This window comes from Solanum lycopersicum, chromosome 3 (assembly GCF_036512215.1).
Source record: "Solanum lycopersicum chromosome 3, SLM_r2.1".
NCBI classification, from domain to species: Eukaryota; Viridiplantae; Streptophyta; class Magnoliopsida; order Solanales; family Solanaceae; genus Solanum; species Solanum lycopersicum.
The window spans coordinates 49,127,029-49,148,620 of NC_090802.1; the positions used below are offsets into that span (position 1 = coordinate 49,127,029).

At 37.9% G+C, this 21,592-nt stretch overlaps 2 protein-coding genes across 2 annotated transcripts; both read right to left on the reverse strand.

The window, feature by feature from the left end:
- Positions 1-8,831: 8,831 nt before the first annotated feature.
- On the reverse strand, positions 8,832-11,034 carry LOC101247112 (protein CANDIDATE G-PROTEIN COUPLED RECEPTOR 7). The gene has a single exon (XM_004234965.3). It carries the CDS (start codon positions 10,393-10,395, stop codon positions 9,073-9,075), a length of 1,323 nt encoding a protein of 440 aa, XP_004235013.1. The 5' UTR covers positions 10,396-11,034; the 3' UTR covers positions 8,832-9,072.
- Positions 11,035-16,004: 4,970 nt separating this feature from the next.
- Positions 16,005-16,906, reverse strand: LOC138347631 (uncharacterized). Its single transcript, XM_069295937.1, has 2 exons — positions 16,296-16,906; positions 16,005-16,227 (listed from the first exon to the last, which is right to left on the reverse strand). The coding sequence occupies exons 1-2, from the start codon at positions 16,904-16,906 to the stop codon at positions 16,020-16,022; spliced, it is 819 nt and encodes a 272-aa protein (XP_069152038.1). The 3' UTR covers positions 16,005-16,019.
- Between the last annotated feature and the right edge of the window lie 4,686 nt (positions 16,907-21,592).

Genomic DNA, 21,592 nt, shown 5'->3' on the forward strand with positions numbered 1-21,592 from the left:
GTTTTCAAAGTGTGAGTTTTGGCTTAGTTCGGTAGCATTCTTGGGACATGTAGTGTCCAAGGAGGGTATCATGATGGATCCAAAGAAGATTGAGGCGGTTAGAGATTGGGTCAGACCTACTTCAGTTACTGAGATTCGGAGTTTCTTGGGCCTTGCAGGTTATTATCGACGGTTTGTTGAGGGTTTCTCATCCATTGCATCTCCATTAACTAGATTGACACAAAAGGAGGTGACTTTTCGGTGGTCTGACGAATGTGAGGTTAGTTTCCAAAAGCTCAAAACTTTATTGACTACTGCTCCAATTTTGACCCTACCCGTGGAGGGAGAGGGTTTTGTTGTATATTGTGATGCTTCTCGGATTGGTCTTGGTTGTGTGTTGATGCAGAAGGGAAGGGTGATAGCTTATGCTTCGAGGCAGTTAAAGGTTCATGAGAAGAACTACCCTATTCATGATTTAGAGTTGGCATCTGTTGTGTTTGCATTAAAGATTTGGAGGCATTATCTTTATGGTGTGCATTGTGAGGTGTTCACGGATCATCGTAGTCTCCAGTATATATTCAATCAGAGGGATCTAAATTTGAGGCAGAGGAGATGGTTGGAGTTGCTCAAAGACTACGATATGACTATTCTTTATCACCCGGGCAAAGCAAATGTTGTAGCAGATGCCTTGAGTCGGAAGGCGGTGAGTATGGGTAGCCTAGCCATGTTACAATTTGGCGAGCGTCCCTTAGCTAGGGATGTCCAATCCCTGGCCAATAGCTTTGTGAGACTTGATATTTCAGAATCTGGTAAGGTGTTGGCTTATATGGAGGCTAGGTCATCCTTGTTGGAGCAGATTCGGGCTCAACAGTTTGATGATGGTGATTTATGTAAGATTAGGGACAAGGTTTTAAAAGGAGAAGCCAAGGCTGCAATTCTTGATAGTGAGGGAGTCTTGAGGATTAAAGGTCGTATATGTGTTCCTCGTACAGGTGATTTGACTAGATTGATCATGGATGAGGCTCATAGTTCGAGGTACTCCATTCATCCGGGGGCTACTAAAATGTATCGTGACTTGAAGCAACACTATTGGTGGTGCCGTATGAAGAGGGACATAGTAGATTTTGTATCTCGATGTTTAAATTGTCAGCAAGTGAAGTATGAACACCAAAAGCCTGGAGGTATGACTCAGAGGATGCCCATACCTGAGTGGAAGTGGGAGCGAATTGCTATGGACTTTGTGGTAGGGTTGCCACGTACCTTGGGTAAGTTTGATGCTATATGGGTCATTGTGGATCGACTGACTAAGTCTGCACACTTTGTACCAGTTCAGACTACCTATAACTCAGAAAGGTTAGCCAAGATTTATATTCGGGAGATAGTTCGGTTGCATGGGGTTCCTATATCTATTATTTCAGATCGTGGTACCCAATTTACATCTCATTTCTGGCGGTCTATGCAGAAAGAGTTGGGCACTCGGGTGGATCTTAGTACAGCCTTTCACCCTCAGACTGATGGTCAGTCTGAGCGGACTATTCAGGTTCTTGAGGACATATTGCGGGCATGTGTGATTGACTTTGGTGGTCAGTGGGATCAATTCTTGCCATTAGCGGAGTTTGCTTACAATAATAGTTATCATTCGAGCATTGAGATGGCACCATTTGAGGCTTTGTATGGTAGGAGATGTCGATCTCCAATTGGTTGGTTTGACGCATTTGAGGTTAGACCATGGGGGACAGATTTGTTGAGGGAGTCCTTGGACAAGGTCAAGTTGATCCAAGATAGACTTCTCATGGCTCAGAGTAGGAAAAAGAGTTATGCAGATCGAAAGATTCGTGATTTAGAGTTTATGGTTGGAGAGAGGGTTTTATTGAAGGTTTCACCCATGAAGGGTGTGATGAGGTTTGGGAAAAAGGGCAAGTTGAGCCCAAGGTATATTGGTCCTTTCGAGATTGTTGAGCGTATTGGTGAGGAGGCGTATCAGTTGGCTTTGCCACCTGGTTTGTCAGGTGTTCATCCTATATTTCATATCTCTATGCTTAAGAAGTATCATCAGGGTGGTGATCATGTGATTCAATGGAATTCAGTGTTACTTGATCAGAATTTGACTTTTGAGGAAGAGCCGATCTCCATTTTGGATAGGCAAATTCGGAAGCTAAGGTCCAAGGAGATTGCTTCAGTAAAGGTTCAGTGGAAGCACCGTCCAGTGGAGGAGGCTACATGGGAGACAGAGTCAGACATAAGGAGTAAATATCCTCATCTTTTTGAGCGTTCAGGTTAGTTCTTTTCTTTTCCCGTTCGAGGACGAACATTTGTTTAAGTGGTAGGTGATGTAACGACCTGCTAGGTCGTTTTGAGAACTAGGACTAGTTTGACTCCTTTTGGAAAATTAAAGGGGGATATTTTAACTATTGATAACTACAAGTACCTAGTTGATGAAACTTTATTTAATATAAGTAATATAGATAATAGATTAGTGGGGTTTCACAGTTAACAAACTCTTGTTCAGAAAATAAAGGGGGTGGAGGCAGAAACTTACTGTAAGCGACGAACGAGAGGAAAAACAATAAGAATTGCTCAGGTAAACGCAAGAAATTTTCATTCTTTCTCAGTTCTGCATATTAAAATAGGTTGTCAGAGGGCATTAGAGTGTTGTTATTAGTATATTCTTAGGTTGTTTATTAAGGGTGTTTTTTTTTCATGGGTAAGATGTAGTGTATAGTGAGTTGAGAATTCATTTATTATCACGGATTGGGATCTCTAGGGACGTTAGTATGGTTATTAGGTGATAGTCTAATAAAATCCTAATCGCTAGACGTATTGTGAAAATCTGGGAATTTGATCTGCAAATTCCCTCCCGTATAATTAACTGTTGCATAAGAATGATGGGTGAATCATTTGGACCTGCGCTAATGCATACAACATTCTTGACGAAACAGCAGTAGTGTGTGTCCGCAAAAGATTCTTGTTTGCTTCCTCTCTTTTCCAATCATACCCATATCTAAGCAAGAAGAACTGTTAAATATTGAATATAGAAACGTCAAAACCTTGACAAGTGTGAGTGACATTGAATACCATACCCCCTAGATTGGTAACCACCAGATTCATGAATTTCTTTTACCCGCTCAACATAATCTTCTGGAAGCATCTTTGTAGAGGAAGGTACTATATTCAAACAATTACATATCTTAACAATTTTTACTAGAGAACATGACAGTGCACAAATAACCATTAGCTATAACCAGAGAAGACTCCTAAATGGATTACATTGTGAAATGTATGGTTTACCATCAGTTTGAGCTTGAAAGCTCCTGAATATTGAATAACTATATTTTACCATCCATCTTCAATAAATGTGACTGTTTACCATCAGAAGCTCATGAATGTTCAACATGAAGAAATAGTATTTAGAAATTGGTCTACAGAAGAGGTACTTGAAACTGTTATGTATTATGAAGTAGGAACTTTAGCAAGTAAAATGACAACAGCCAAAACATGTTTCTCTAATGGAGGATAAGGTGGGCTTGATTCAAAATACTTGCATATCAACCTCTTAACGAAGAGTCACGCAAGGAAGATTTCCCATCCAATTATTCAGATAAAAGAAAATTTCTATTTTTTTTGAGATAGATAATTAATTATTAGGTGTTATTTTATATGATTTAACATTGAATTTTAGTCCATTTGGAGAGGTTAAGGTTAAGTTCTTGGCTTGAAATTTGACGAATTGGCATATAAATTATACCAAGATTTGACGTTTGATTAGAGATATGAGTGAGTTTAGGATCTGTGATATACCTATAATAATTTGAATGTCCACAAACTCGCTTACTTGTGAATATTGCATCATTGGTAGATCGTGAACATTCCAAAACTTAACAAAAAGGAAAGGAACTATCTTGAGGATTCGTGACACGAGCTCGACACTTGAGGTATGTTAAGACTTTTAGACTTGTTGAAGGACGTTTTCCTAATTAAAGATTAAAAAAATGAAAATAGACAAGGGGTAAGGGGGAAAGATGGTGGTCTCGTATCAATGGTGTGACGGGCATTGGTACGAGTACCGGTGTTATAAAAAGGAAAAGTACTGTTATAGAATGTGGACTGAAATTTGAGAATGCCAAAGCATATGGGCATTAGCTGATATATTATTGACCTAAATTCCTTGTGTGATTGTGTTTTATTTGTTTCACCCGTATAGTTGAGATAATTGAGGTGGTTATGTATTATATTCATATTGATTGATTGAGATGCATCATCATTCCCTCTATTGAAACAATATTGTGCACATGCATAGAGATGAGACTGAGTATAAGTTGGGCACGTGGAGATCGTCCGTGCTGGGGATGGTGAGATGTTAAGATTGTAATTTGGGCACGTGGAGATCGTCCGTGCGAAAATTGTTTGATATTATGATAGTGCGTTGAGATCGTCCGCACAGACACGTGGAGATCGTCCGTGTCGGTATATGGACCTCGCGAGTCCCCCATGGGTCATGAACTCTCGATGTATTTCCGAGGAGTATCATGTATATACGGTTGAGTGAGTACTGGGTATTCTGAGACATATCATTACATGGCATCATATTGCATTGCATTTCATCCCATCATTCATTCTTGATGACTATATGTTTCGTTTGGTGTTTGAAAAATATAAAACGTTGATTTCTTTATTGATGAAACTTAAATAGTAAGTGTAATATATAGATATATATATACTTGTACAATCTAAGAATTTATTTTCTATATAACTCCCGTCACTACTTCTTCGTTGTCGGTCAATGAGACATACTGGGTACACGTGGTTTCGTACTCATACTACGCTTGTTGCACTCTTTGTGGTGCAGATTCGATTCCGAGTAGGAGCACATCTCGTGGAGCAAATTGAGTCCGGCTTGAAGTTCTTGGAGTTGTGGTGAGCTGCTTGGCTGTTCCGTGGCCCACACCTCCCTCTATCTTTTACTTATTCTGTTATTCAGTATTCAGACAGGATATCCCTTATGTTAGATTTGCCTTTTAGTTTCAGACTTGCATCGTATTTTAGAAGCTCTTGTACTCATGACACCATTTCTTGGGTAGTATTTTTTTCAGTTTTCCGCATTCGTACTTATAAGAACTCAGTGTTGGAGATTTGGAAATTGTTGTCATTTCACTTCTTGTTAGTTAAGTTTGTTAAAATATGTTGGTTGGCTTACCTACTGGTTGGGAATATAGGTGCCATCACGACTCGTGATTTTGGGTCGTGACAGATAGTAGTTAAACTCTATTTTGAAACTTGTAAATTGGGGCAAGAGGAGTAAAATTTATTTATGTATTTAGTAACTACTCAATATAAATTATATAAGCCAATGTAGATATTGTTGTGCTACGTAATACACTGGATTAAGAAACTAGGTTCCAAAATGCGAAAAGACATTCTTTAAAAAAATTAATTTAACTTTGACATAAACACGTGGGGATTAAGAAATGGAACTCAATTAACATTGAAACATTAGCATAATTGCACGAAAAAAAAAACGGCTTTAAAATTAGGAGAAGTCATGTGTGGAAGTTGAAATAAATATGAAAACCAATTATAAAAAAATTGTAATTTAAAATTATTTAACTTTTCATGAAAGATATGAGGAGAATCCTATGAAGTAGTCAAGTAGATCATGGTTTGTAGTCACTAGACTAAAATAAAGTGTTTTTTACGGTAATTTTTTGTGTGTTAATTACAAAAAAAAAACACTTTATTTTTATTTTAACGGATTGAAAAACTTGATTCTTCGATATAATACATTAAGTGACGACATGAAATATTTTCTCCGTTTAAAAAAGAATGACTTCTTTCATTTTTAGCAACACTTTAGTTTTAAATTTCTACTTAACATGTTTCAGACCACAAAAATAAAGGACATTTTGGTACATTTGATTCTTTTCTTAAATCCGTTCCAAGTCAAACTAAACTATTTTTTTAAACGAAAAGATTAATAATAATAATTTTTTAAAAGTTTTTCGAAACATTTTATTAATTTATTTATAATTCTCAAAAAACTCTACCCAAACAAAACTCTCAACTTCCTTGGTTCTTATTCTCCTGAGATATTTTGTATCTTATAATTTCTATTTTACAAATATAAATAATAAAGTTGTTGCTCAACCCTAATTTTAATTAAACTCATCTGTTTCTTAATATAACAATTAGTTTCAACAATGTTTTAACAAATATACATGAGTGCTTAGTTGTAACATCATTTTCAACATTAATTAATGTAAAATGTCACTTGTACAACTTATTTTACTGTTTTCTTTTCTCTCAATTTTAAGATAAGGAGTTTGTTTCTCAAAATTTTGACCAACCATACCCTAACGATAAAACGAAAACTAACGGTTTAACATATAATAAGCTGATTCCATAGTTAGATCTTTTTTTTTGGCAATGTTTATATAGTGATCAAATAAAGCATACCGATATGACTAATGATTGAACAAGAGTACAATTTGAAGATTGTTCGGATCTCTTTTGCACCTAACTAGGGTATATATAACAATAATGTACCTAAAAAAAAGGTGACAATAATTCAACATGTATTATTACTCTTGATTTTGTTGGGGGATGGGGAGCTAGGGATCTTTTGTGTTGTGATATTAACATGATAACTTGTGTGTGGATGGGAAGAGGGAGACAATGTATATCATTAGTCAATAGTTTAACATGGGGGTACTCTAATTTGATTTACTTTTCCCATTCCCATAAAGCTACCTCCCTCAAGGGAACACTCTAAATTGACATGAGATTCCCAATTTCAAAATTATTTTCAAGGAAAGAAGAAAGAGAACCTTGAGAAGTTATGGGAATTGATCCAAGACGGAGTCAGAATTCAAAACTTATGAATTCAGATTTTAAATTAGTCCTTTCAAGTTACTGGATTTAAAATTTCTATGATTTTTTTTTGATTTCAGCCGAACAAGCTCCACACCTTGAATTGACATGGCGATGATAGTGAGTCACTAAAGTTAGATAGTATGAAATTAGGAGAAACTATCGTATGAAATTAGGAGAAACTATCTAATTAGACAAATATATCTATCATATTTACTAATTCTCGTTTTAGTTAAAAATAATAACAACATTTAATCTAACTAATTGATAATTTCACCTCAAATTTCAAGTCAGACACACATTTGCTACTAGATAGATCGAAATAGGGAGAGAGCCGAATGAGATCATGAGGTAGACGATTGAGATTTGTGTATGTTTCCAGATACATGCGAATCATACTAGATACATGTATATACACGAACGAGATGGGAGGAAGGTGCCAGCGGATTTGCTAATGTATCATAGATAAATTCAAATCGACTTAAATGGAGAGTATCTATAACAAATTGCACCTTAATTATGACCCATGCATATCGAGATACATGTATCTAAACTAATCTAAACTCATAAAAATCCGATAAGATTTGTAATATTGCAAACTTGTATATATCTAAGTAATTAGCTCCTAAACTAGTTAGAATTTTTTTGTAAGATACCCATACAATTATTGGTTAATGGAAGACAACAGACTTAACTGCCCGACTACACCATTGGATCATGTTCAAGATTAGCACAATTTTGCAACATTTAGTTGGCACCAGGAAAGTTGCTCTTCTTAATTATTGGAATACAACTTGTGAAATAGTATTATGTTAAATGTGTACAATATATTGCAGATTCTCAAGCTTGCACATTGATCTACTCGCAACTTTACGTTTTCCATGCACACTTTTGACTTGTACACAATATATTTCACATTTGAATAATATATAGATCCCTGAATAACTTATACATGTATTATGATGGTGGAACGTAATTTAGTAACCAAATAAAGTATTAGACATTCTGAACTATATGGTACATTAACCAAATGGGCCTTATAAAGTTTCAATGGGCTTGGACTGATTCATTTTGGTTGCTCAAGGGACAACTCCAGTCCATACATTATTCAGAAAAAGCTTAATTGACACTTGCTAGTGAAAAGTTTTAATTTTGACAGCTACTTGTCCAATTAAATCGTACTGGTAGTAAAGACAATCTTTACGTTTCAACTAGTCAGTCATCTTCCTCCGTATGCGACCTACTTAGCCTAATCGAAAATACACTAAGCTTCCTTTTTTGTTCAAAATTATTTTTCATTTATAAATCAACAACGAAAATAATATTTTCTACTCTCCAATCAAATATAAAAAAATAGGTAAAAAATATGCTTTTAAAAAAAAATATTTTCCATGAAAACGATTTCCTTTCGTACCAAACACACCCTTAATCTATGTACGCCACATGCCTCTCGTCTTTGGGAAAAATGGAGAGGAGCAATAATCCCATCAGTACTATTAATGTGGCGATAACAATGTACAATTTCCATAAGCTAAGAACCATGAGCCATCACTACAATAGTGCCACTTATATCCACCTACACTACCTCACACAGGTTTGGTATGCCTAACCCCCACTCCAACTTATAGTTGACTTTTGATGTAAATTATAGTAGTACCTTCCATAGACAAGTGAGACCGTTGAGAAATGTGAAAGACGTTATGAAGAACTCATACAGTCTGCTGGTGTCAACCAATAGGACATCCATAGCCAACTCATTGGCCATTTCCACACACACCATAACCGGCTTTTAGTTAGCTATCATCAATCTATTGGTCCTCGAGTAAATCCAAATGCAACAGACGCACCATCTAGGAGCACACCATATATTGCATACTCTTTACTTAGCTAAACATGTGTAACTATATACTGCAGAGCAGTCGGTTCAAAATGATACAAAACAAAAGAGTAATCCCAAGTGATGCCACCATATGAAGCTGGTGTCAAGATTAACAACAAAGCTAATAACATTTTTATGACTTGATATTCGAAAACCAGAGTTCAATTCATAACAGAATAGTTCAACATTGTAATAAAAGCATACCAGATATCTATTAGATTGAATATACACACTAATGAACAAACAAACTAGGCAGTGATTTAAAAAATGTTACTATAGAGCCTTCTCTGAGATTGAGTATTTTCAATTGCGCCTCTTCAAACGTATCTGCATAGAGTGAAAAATGATATCTATAATTCAAATTCATCTTCAAGCTTGAGTGCCTCAGAAGCAGCTTCTTCCTCCTCGTCATCAATCGCAAAATATGGATTGTGTGCCTTAGGCCTGAAGTTATACCCCGTGAAGGCATAGAAGGCAAGTGTTGCAGCTTCAGCAGCCACCACACTAGTCCACTGATACCGATAAGAGGTGATGGTCTCCAGAGCATAAACCACAACTCTTGTGAAGTAAATGTAACATATCACGATAACGTAGTACTGCCTGAATAATGTCAACTTCATCAAATTCACTGCAGCTTTGCCATCAGTCTTAGCTGCCTCTCGCAAGTTCTTAATCGACCACACAATCGGAAACAATACAGCACAACAACACACAATATCAACAAGCAAGAAAACCTGCTTCCATGTGTATGAATTTTCACCAAAAGGTCCAGTTTCATCAATCACAACCTGTGCAAGATTGGCCACAACTTGCAAAGGAATAACAATCATCAAAACCTTCTTCTCTTTATCTTGCAAGTAGGGCTTCAGAAATGACCAACCAGTTCCAATCAAAACTATCAGAGTGAACAAAGTAATACCCTTCAAGAAGCTAAATATATAGAACAAAACATCCCACCCATGAGCAGTACCAGTTTTCTTAATATACGATTTATCCTCAGCCTCACACAGCAAATTCAATGCTTTCAAGATCACAACAGCAAGCATAAAGAAATGAATTCCATAAACAGATAATCTTTTCTTGTAAAGAGCAAAAACCCAAAAAGCCCCCATCAACACATAAACTACGAAAAACAAATAGTAAATCGCTGGAAGAGCAGTCTTGCCTGCCGACAGAAAATCAAGCTGCCCACTTTTCGGGTTAAAATTGTACATAACCGAGTGAACATTCATCGAAACCACCAAATTAGGCATGCAATTGGCAAAAACAAGAGTGAATTGATTCGCATCAGATACACTAAACGAAGTTGTGAATTGACGCGCAGAGGGTTGCAATTGATCAAAAGTGAAAACCCTTTTGACGAGATCTGAATGGAGAGTACACCGGATATCACCATCTTGAAGTTGCTCAAGAACATGCTGCCAAGCTTCACGGGTGACGAGGAAGAAACCCAATTCGGATAGAACGGGTTCGGGTCCGGATTTGGGGTTGGAGAATGAGATATCGGTGACAGTGAGATTGAGACGGCCGAAATGGGTGTACCCAAATTCGTCAAAAGGGATGGTAGAACGAGAACCGGATCGGATCTGGGTGGATCGGATCTCTGCGATGGCGGTGGCAATCAAGAGAAGAAAGACTAAAGAGAAAAGTGAAGAATTGTATAGAGCAGCCATGTTTTTGGAATTGATGAGAAGTGAGAAGAGGAAGAAGAAAGATCAGCTGCAACTGTAAGAAGTGAAAATGCGAATGGACTTTGTGGTATTTGAGGTAGACTACAAAGTCTACAACACAATAAATTCAAGATCCATCTTTGGACTTTGTAAAGTGTAGGTGGAAATGGACACCATTAAGACTTGGCCAGCAGTTGGAAAGTAGTATCTAATGGTAATGGGATAAAATGTAAAAATTATTTTTACATTTGATTAGAATTATTAAATAGTATTAAAATTTTAGATGGCCTATAACTTATAACACCAAAAAACCCTTTCAGAATTTAGTTTGAACTAAACTAGTAGAGATGAAGAGACTTACTTTATTTAAAATATCTATCAACTTATTTAGATCATAAATATCTAGTCAGACTAATTCATATAGTATGAGATGGAGGAAGTATATTATTATTTTAATTTTGTTGACTATGGTAAATTATTAATTACTTTATTTTTTTTTATGTAATTATATGAGAATTACATTTTATTGTACAAAATTGTAACTTTCTCATGTAAAAACTTTATACACACTCATTACACAAAATTTAAACTCGACAATTCTTCATATGAATGGTTTTTTTTTTGTTTATTTGATAGTATACTATCATTGAGCTTTTTCACATAACGTGATACTTATATACTGAGTACTTTGTGATACTTGTCCTGGTCTGTAATGGATCAAAATGAACATGGCCGACAAACATATTATAAAAACAATTGTGTGCATCAGGGGCGGACTCACATGAAGTCTGCTGAATGCTCGAGCACCCATTAACTTTATTACGAAATATATATATCTATTTAGAAATTAAGAGGCAGTTGTATAAAATTAAGATAGAACTTTCGATGAATAATCTAATTGGCCTAATGACTCTTAGATTGGTTGCTTAAGTTTCTTTTAGTGTTGTTGAACCAGGGTTCGAGTTTCATTGTTAACATATATGAAAAATATCAGGTGATGTAATATTCTTACTAACAAAATAAAAGAAAAATTAAATAGTCAATCTAAAATATGATTAATAATTTTTTGTAGTTTTCAAATATTTTAAAGGGATAATGCACAAGTACCCCCTCAACCTATGCCCGAAATTCCAGAGACACACTTATACTATACTAAGGTCCTATTACCCCCTGAACTTATTTTATAAGTAATTTTCTACCTCTTTTTAGCCTACGTGGCACTAGTTTAAAAAAAAGTCAACCATCGTTGGACCCACAAGATAGTGCCACGTAGGTCGAAAAGGGGTAAAAAATTATTAATAAAATAAGTTCAGGGGTAATAGGACCTTAGTATAGTATAAGTGTGTCTCTGAGATTTCGAGCACAGGTTGAAGGGGACCTTAGTATAGTATAAGTGTGTCTTTGAGATTTCGGGCATAGGTTGAGGGGGTACGTGGGCATTATTGTAACGATTCAAAAAAAAGAGAGAATTATGTAAATAAGAATAAATAGGTATTTAAGGGCATAATTGTCCTTTCACGTTTTAAATGAATAAATAAGTAAATACAAATCTGATTTATTTATTTACTTATTTATTCATTTAAAACGTGAAAGGACAATTATGCCCTTAAATACCTATTTATTCTTATTTACATAATTCTCTCTTTTTTTTGAATCGTTACATTATCCCCCCCTTAGGAACATTCGTCCCCGAATGACACTACCATTTCACCTCATAATGCCAATGAGATCATAACTTAACTGCTATATACAATCAGCCAATAGCAACAAATACGAAGAGATAAGGAACTATAGTCTTACGAGTAGGAAGCCTAACCTCAAGAGTTGAAAAGATGTGGATATCGGGATCTCATGTCGGCCTCATCCTCCCACGTAGCACCCTCAACAAGATGGTTTCTCCACAATACCTTCACTGTGGCAATCTCCTTGTTCCTCAGCCGCTTGACCTGTCTGTCTAAGATTTCAACAGGTATTTCCTCATAGGACAAGTCTTCACCAACCCCCAAACCTTCTACAGGTAGGATTGATGCTGGATCACCTAGGCACTTCTTCAACATAGAGACATGAAAGACTGGATGAACAGAAGCTAGTTCCGCAGGCAATGCTAACTCATAGGCCACCTCACCCACGCGCTGTAGGATCTCATATGGCCCCACATACCTCGGACTAAGCTTCCCTTTTCTACCAAATCGCATCACCCCTTTCATAGGCGATATCTTCAAGTAAACTTGGTCACCAACGTTAAATACTAAGGGTCGCTTTCTGTTGTCTGCATATGACTTTTGTCGGCTGTAAGCGGTAGCCAACCTGTCTCTAATCATTCTAACTTTCTCCAAGGCCTCATGAATGATCTCTGGACCCAAAATAGATGACTCTCCAACCTCGAACCACCCAACTGGAGATCTACACCTCCTACCATACAATGCCTCAAATGGTGCCATCCCAATGCTGGAGTGGTTGCTATTATTATACGAGAACTCTATCAAAGGTAGATGGTCATCCCAATTACCTCTAAAGTCAATCACACACGCTCTCAACATGTCCTCCAATGTCTGAATAGTGCGCTCTGCCTGCCCATCTGTCTGAGGATGAAAGGCAGTGCTAAGTTTCACCTGCGTGCCTAAGCTTTTCTGGAAAGATCTCCAAAAATGCGAAGTAAACTGAGCTCCTCTATCTGAAATAATAGACAAAGGAATCCCATGCCATCTCACAATCTCATCAATGTAGAGTCTCGCGTAATCCTCGGCCCTGTAAGTGGACTTCACAGGGATAAAGTGGGCAGACTTAGTCAGTCTGTCCACAATAACCCATATAGAGTCATGCTGCCTCCTAGTCCTCGGAAGACCAACTACGAAGTCCATATTAATGGCCTCCCATTTCCAAGTCGGAACCTCAATAATCTGAGTCAGACTACCAGGCTTAAGATGCTCTGCCTTAACCTGCTGACAATTAGGACACTTAGCCACATAGTCTGCAATATCCTTCTTCATGCCATCCCACCAATAAATCTGCTTAAGATCATGATACATTTTTGTGGAACCTGGATGTATGGAATATCTGGAACCATGGGCCTCTGTAACAATCTTGGTCCGTAAATCATCTACATCTGGTACGCACAACCGGTTCTGGTATCTAAGTATGCCATCATCTCCCAAAGCAAAAGACTCATTCATTTTTAACAACACTGAGTCCTTCATCTCCATCAACACAGGATCGAGATGCTGACCCTTTTTGACTTCCACTATCAGGGATGATTCGGAACTAGGGTGAACTGAAACACCTCCACTGGTAGAGTCAACCAACCGTACACCCAGCCTGGCCAGTCTGTGTACCTCTTTCACTAGCTCCTTCTTCTCATCCTCGACGTGGGTTGTACTTCCCATGCTCATCCTGCTCAAAGCATCAGCCACAACATTAGCCTTACCTGGATGATAGTGCACATTCATGTCATAATCCTTCAGCAGCTCCAACCATCTGCGTTGCCGTAGATTCAGCTCCCTCTGCGTGAACACGTACTGGAGACTCTTATGATCCGTGAACACATCCACGTGTACTCCATACAGATAATGCCTTCATAACTTCAACGCAAACACCACAGCTGCCAACTCCAAGTCATGAGTGGGATAATTCTTTTCATGAACCTTGAGCTGTCTGGAAGCATAAGCTATCACCTTACCAGCCTGCATAAGAACACATCCCAAACCGACCCTAGATGCATCACAATAGACAGTGTAATTCTCGCCACTCTTAGGCAGAGTAAGCACCGGGGCTAAAGTGAGTCTGTCCTTGAGCTCCTGGAAACTCTTCTCACAAGTATCCGTCCATTCAAACTTGGATTTCTTCTTTGTCAAGGTGGTAAGTGGGGCAGCAATGGAAGAAAATCCCTCCACGAACCTGCGGTAGTAACCAGCCAATCCCAGAAAGCTACGGATATCGGTGGGTGTAAGAGGCTTTGGCCACTTCTTAACTGCTTCAGTCTTTCTGGGGTCCACTTCTACACCTTGATCGGACACAACATGGCCCAGGAAGGTCACTGACCTCAGCCAGAATTCACACTTGCTGAATTTGGCATACAACTGATGTTGTCTAAGTACCTGCAAGGTTAGTCTCAAATGTTGTTCATGCTCTTCCTTGGTCTTAGAGTAGATGAGAATGTCATCAATGAATACTATGACGAAAGAGTCAAGGTATTCACGGAAGACTCTGTTCATGAGGTCCATAAATGCAGCAGGTGCATTCGTGAGACCGAATGACATAACCAAGAACTCATAATGACCATAACGGGTACGAAAAGCTGTTTTTGGGACATCCCCATCCCTAACCCTAAGCTGATGATACCCTGAACGAAGATCAATCTTAGAGAAGAAACTAGACCCTTGGAGCTGATCGAACAAATCATCAATTCTGGGAAGTGGATACTTATTCTTTATAGTGACTTTGTTGAGCTGCCGATAATCGATACACATTCTAAGGGTCACATCCTTTTTCTTTACAAACAACACTGGAGCGCCCCAAGGGGATATGCTCGGTTGAATGAAACCCTTATCAGTGAGATCTTTTAACTGCACCTTCAACTCCTTGAGTTCTGCTGGAGCCATTCTATAAGGAGGAATTGAGATTGGTTTAGTATCAGGTTCTAAGTCGATACCAAAGTCAATCTCTCGAAGGGGAGGGACTCCAGGCAAATCTTCAGGAAATACATCTAGGAATTCATTTACTACAAGCACCGAGTCTATGGAAGGAACGTCATGATCTAAATCATTAACACTCACTAGATGACATAGTAACCCTTTGGCCATCATTTTATTGGCCTTGAGATTTGAAACCAAGGGGTTAGGACGAATCGGATTGTACCCCTCCCAGACTAACTCTTCTCCATTAGGGAAGCGAAACCTCACCACCCTACTACGACAGTCCAAACAAGCATAATAGCTGTGAAGCCAGTCCATGCCAAGAATAATATCAAAATCGCGCATGGGTAACTCAATCAAGTTTGCACACATAGCCTTGCCACTCACAACTATTGGGCAATTCTTGTATACCCTATCGGTTCTCACATTTTCTCCTAAAGGCGTACTAACCACTATAGGATCATGCAGAACTTCAGGTAGTATTTCAAAGGTAAGGGCAAGCAGAGGAGTTACAAAGGAAAGCGTAGACCCTGGATCAAGTAAAGCATAAACAGAAGTTGAGAATACTTGCAGCATACCTGTGACCACATCAGCGGACTTCTCCTGCTCCTCCCTACCTTTCAAGGCATAAAATCTGTTCCTCTTCGGAGGTTCGGCTGCTGCTGCATTATGTGGGGTAGGCCTAGGCTGAGCATTACCCCCAGCCTGACCTCTGTTCTGGGGACAGTCTATGACCATGTGTCCACTCTTACCACAACCGAAACAGGCATTAGTGCCCTGTCTACATTCTCCAAGGTGCATTCGGCCACACTTAGTACAAGTCTTCCTTGGACGCTGCATCTCACCTCCATTGCCCCTCTTGGGTTCGGGTCTGCCTCCTCTAGGCGTTGTATTTCTCTGGGGGTCGGAATTTCCAGCACTTTGTTGCCCCTTCTTGAATTTGGGCTGCTCGCGGACGCCAAAATTGTTTCTATGGCCTCCATGGCTGGGACCTGCCTAATCTTGAGACCTAGGCCTCCTAACATCACGTACACCTCTCCTCTTTCGGCTGTCCTCTACCTGCTGGACATGCATCATTAATCTAGAAAGGTCCATATTATCATGGAGCATCGCAGCCCGACAATCTTCCTCTAGGTCTCCATTGATTCCTGTGAGGAATCTGCTCATCTCCTCCCTGCTGGTAGAAACCAAGGGAGTAGCATACCTGGATGATTTCAACAAAGTTAAGTACTCTCATCATTCTTGTTATCAAATACTAAGGGAAGCACATACCTTGATAACTTCACAAACTTCAGGGAATACTCCCTGACAGTCATGGATCCTTGCTTGAGGTTGATGAACTCCTCAACCTTGGCCTCTTTCATCTCTCTAGGGAAGAACCTTTCCAAAAATGCTGTCTTGAACAGCTCCCAAGTGACTGGCACCCCTCCTAGGACACGGCTATCTCGCCACATTTTGCACCAAGTCTGTGCAACATCTTTGAGCTGGTAGGAAGCCAACTCAGCCTTCTCAATATCAGTGGCCCCCATGGCCACCAGTATCTTATGCAACTCGTCTATAAATTCCTGAGGATCTTCTGAAGTCTTAGCCCCTGTGAAAATTGGAGGATTCATCCTCGTGAAGTCTCGCAGTCTGTTCGCTATGCTGCGAACCGGTGGGTTTTCCCTCAGAACATCCTGCCGGTTGACTTGGGCAGTCATGGCTTGGGCCTGCATCGTGATGGCCTGTGCCATCTGGGCTAGAGATGCCCTCACCTCCGCATCAGTCAACCCAGCTGGGTTCACTGGCATGGCCACTCCTTCAGCTGGAGCCTGGGGTGGATTCTGATTACCCCTAGCTGCTGCTGCTCCTGTCCTCAGACCCTTAGTTCCCCAGGTATTCATTCTCTGAAAACAACAAGGTTGATGTTAGACACGTTCGTAACACCAAGAATTTAAACATTAGGAAAAGCACAATAAGATAAGAAGAAGGGAAGTCTTTCCTACGCATCATGCAGTCTCTAATCCAGGATAGTGGTGCACTTCACTACCATGACTTAGAAACTACTCAATGTGGTTGATGTGAACTCATTATTCGAGGAATTTAACCTAGCGCTCGAATAAATAAGTAAATAAATAAATCAGATTTGTATTTAGTTATTTTAATGTTATTTGACTAATTCTTGAATTAGTCTCCTAATCCAAATTAGCCCTCTCTCTCTCACGCTTCTAAACTCCCTCTCTCACGTTCTCCATCTTCCTCACATTATTTCTGCCAAAATATCAACAATTTTCATGCTTGAAGAACTCACAAAAAAAAATTTTAAGCAAAAGAAAAAGTAATCAAAACGTCAAGGCTAAGAGAGGTTTGTTGAGTGAGGTGTACGTTGAAGTGAATTGGGAGTGGTTTGGAGGAGTTTTCCGGGCAGCAACATTTAAAGTTTGAACATCGATTAAGGTATGGGTTTTCTTCTCTCTTGGATCCTTTCCCAAGAGGTCCCTTACGATTCAAACTATTCATCTCGAAACTAAGGTTGTTCCCGTTGCATGTCCCTGTCACTAGCTCCCTATGATCTTAGGTTGGGTATTCTTGTTGATAGAATTTAGGGATACTTGTTTGTGGTGATAATCTCGTTTCGAGTATGTGTTCATGATGATGTGATTATATTTTATGTTTTTCGGAAAATATGAATGTAAATATGTATGTATTTGTGCAAGATTTTGATCATGACTTTGAGTTTTTTTTTAGCATGTTAATAGATTTGAGATTACTCGTGTTTTATGTGCAATTAGAGGCTCTTAAAATCGTAATATTCGTAATATTCACATGGTTGAAAGGCTATAAATTCTAGTCACAATAAATGATCAAATCATCCCCCTAAATTTGTCTTAAGAACATTAATGAATGTATAAGAAAAAAAAATGCTAAATTAACCCGTAAAAAGGATGTGAAAAATTATGGAGTAGTATCCCAGAATCTGGAAATAAGTTTTAGACACATTCTGGAAAATTTGAGCAAAAAACGAATTAAAAAAAAATAGGTGAGGTCTTCAGGGATCGAACCCGAGACCTCACCAACACATGCCTTGATAAAATAATTAAAAAGGAGTGTTGAAGACGGGGCTCGAAATGGGGGCTGGGACCAGCGAATTTCGCTAAGAAAAGGAAATAAAAAGGGGGCTGGGGGGAATCGAACTCGCGACCCCCAGCCACGCGCAAAAAAAAAAAGGATTAAAGAGGGAATGCTGGGGGCGGGGATCGAACCCGCGACCCCCAGCTATGCGCGGAACGAATTAAAAGGGAGAAAAGGAACGCGAGGCGTGGGAATCGATCCCACGACCTCAGCGTTGAAGGGAGGGCGCAAATAATAGCGTGAGGCTGTGGGGATTCGATCCCACGACCTCACTGCCACTCCCCTATAAAAAAAATAGAGGGGCTGTGGGGGTTCGAACCCACCACCTCACAGCCTCCTCTTCAGCGAAAATGAGAGGAAAAATAAGGGGGCTGTGGGGGTTCGAACCCACAACCTCCCTATTCAAGTGAATTTAATTAAAAATAATAATAATAGTAAATTAAAATTCTAATTAAAGTTGGAAAATTAATTCTCTTATGTAAACATTGAGATTTAATTTAGAATTTTAATTAAAAATAGAATATTAATTCTTTTATGTAAATATTGAGATTTAAATTGGAATTCTAATTAAATTAGAAAATTATTCTTTCATGTAAATGATTGAAATCTAATTTAGAATTCTAATTAAAATAGAAAATTTATTATTTCACGAAAATGTTGAGACTTAACTTAGAGTTCTAAATTTATGAATATTAGAACTAAAATCAATGAAAAATATAAATGATATCCAAATAATTCAAAATTTGGGTTCTCGTGTCCAAACCTCCGTATTGATACATAAGTCATACGTGAGTGAAATATTCAAGAATAATGTCATCTACTTAGATAAAAAAAATCAAAGATCCTGGTATATATACAAGATACATAAGTCTTGTAATACATAATCTTAGAAAAACAAGAATTCACTTAACGAACTATAAATGAAGCCTCATGGCTTGTATGTATAGATGTATAAGTTTAACATACGTTCAAGAATAAGTGAACCTAAGATATACGTAATGAAATAAAGAATGTGGTGACAATCATGATGTGAGGTTAATGCATATGATGAGAGCAATCTTAAATGAGCTTAAGTAAATGTTACCGATACATACTCACCAATGAGAGTGTAAGATAATGAAGAGACCAGTCTCTATGAATACTCTAATAAAAATATTGAGTTTAAAACACTTAATACTAATGATGAGATGAGAAATCATCTATTGAGCTATGATGTCTTCATACTAGAAGCAAACTTCTATGATGTATGAGTTGCATGTAATGGAACTTTATACCGAGCACCGATAGGCTAGCTATGAGTGGTGATGCCTTCTTTCGGGAAGGGCGGAGGTTCACGTAATTCTCATGAGATGAGACTGTCCGGCTTGCCGGGTATGGGTCTCCATACATCTCCTAGTCTTTGAACCTATATTGCCACTATAGGGATCTGGCGGGGTTAAATTCCCATATACGCTAGCATGTTATTGAATCGCTTTGGCCGGTGATTCCACCTCTTTTCGGTGTGGGGAAGACACTGAATTTCATGATGCTCACATGATCTATGTCGGTTAAAGTTAAAGTTCCCAATGAATGAATGAGGCCAGCCTCAAATGAATCATATAAAGAAATGAATGATACCGAAGGTGTTAGGATAGGATAATCAAGAGGTGAGCTAGATTCAGGTAATGACATTAGGTCATTCCTGATCATTGCACAGCAAACCCGATGAAAGTCTTAAACTACATCCTAGGTATAGCTGGTGTTCGCACTGGCCTATGAATGAATTGAAATGAAATACGAATGAATGAGTGAAGCAGACTCTGTGTTTGCTAAAGAAGGCTCCCTAGTTGAGGTCCCATATGTTGAGCCCTCATTTTGGAAAGTCTTAAAGTTAAGTCTATGATAATAAGGTCTCATGGTATACGAATGAATAATATGAGAGAAAGTATGTGTTATATGTTATGTGCTATATGAATATGTTATGTTTTGTGTCCCATACGATAATTATAATGATGCATGTCACTCTCATGGCATAACTTTCCCAATCTCAATTTGGCAAGTCCACTGACTTGACTTCCAAAAATCATGTTGTTAGGAAAGAGCTATTCTTTCTCATGTATGTCCCTGGTGTGTACTTGCATATACCCATACTTAGTACAAGTGTGTACTAATTCCATACGAACATCTACTTTTAGGTGCAGGCACAGGTGGACGCTAGAGCTACAGGTTCGTCGTTGCAGCTATCCGGACGTCAGTATTCATCCGGAGTTTGGTAGGTCCTCATGCTTTCGAGGATGCTACTGTTTTACATTCTAGCGTAGTTTTAGAGTTGAGCTAGTGGAGCATGTTCCACTAGCGTTTCTTTCCTGTTTTGGTTCAAACTTTGTATTGGTGCTATTGTGGCCGATATACAATTAATACTTAATGAATTATTACTTTCAGTTGCTTCTCTCTTAAATGTTAGATGGTTGATGATGAACGATTACGAAAAGTTAAGAATGTTCAGCAATTATGATTAAAGAATCAAAAATTTCAAATTTTCCGCTAAAATTAATCTATGTAAAGTAAGAATGACGTAAGCAGGCTTGTCTGCGACCTCTGAGAGGTCAACGACGCCGGTCTCGTCTGGGGTCTAGATTCCGGTCGTGACAATTATCCCTATTTTAAATAAATGTACTAAAATAAGATGAAATCAAGAATATCTAATTTAGATATAAAATGAATATTTAAATACTGAAATAATGAAAAATATCAAATTTGATAAAAATTTATGTGTCTACAAATTTTTGTTTTAAAACATTTTGAACAATTTTGATAGTTTAGATAACAATTGATAACATTGAAAAAGTTTTCAAAAATATAATCAATAAAAGAGATTTAAACATTTGTTTTGTTACGTAACATACAATAGTTTATATATGTTTATTTTTGTCTTACCTAATATTACAATCAATTGAAAAAGAAAGTTAATAATTAAAGTATAATCAATTAGACTATTTTTTAGAATTTATGAAAATAATATATATATATATATATATATATATATATATATATATATATATATATATATATATATATATATATATTCTTGTCTTGCCCATTCATCTCATCTCTCGTGGTGTAGGCAGAAAATCCAAGAAGAATGTCCAAAGTAAAGTTAACATAGTAAAAAAAGGGAAAATGCACAAGTACTCCTCAACCTATACTTGAAATTTTAGAGGCACACTTATATTATATTAAGGTCCTATTACCTTCGAACTTATTTTATAAGTAATTTTCTATCCCTTTTCGGCCTATGTGACACTAGTTTGAAAAAAATCAATCAGCGTTGGACCCATAAGATAGTGTCACGTAAGTTGAATAGGGGTAAAAAATTATTAATAAAATAAGTTCAGGGGTAATAGGACCTTAGTATAGTATAAGTGTGTCTCTGAAATTTCGGGCATAGGTTGAAAGGTACTTGTGCATTATCCCAAAAA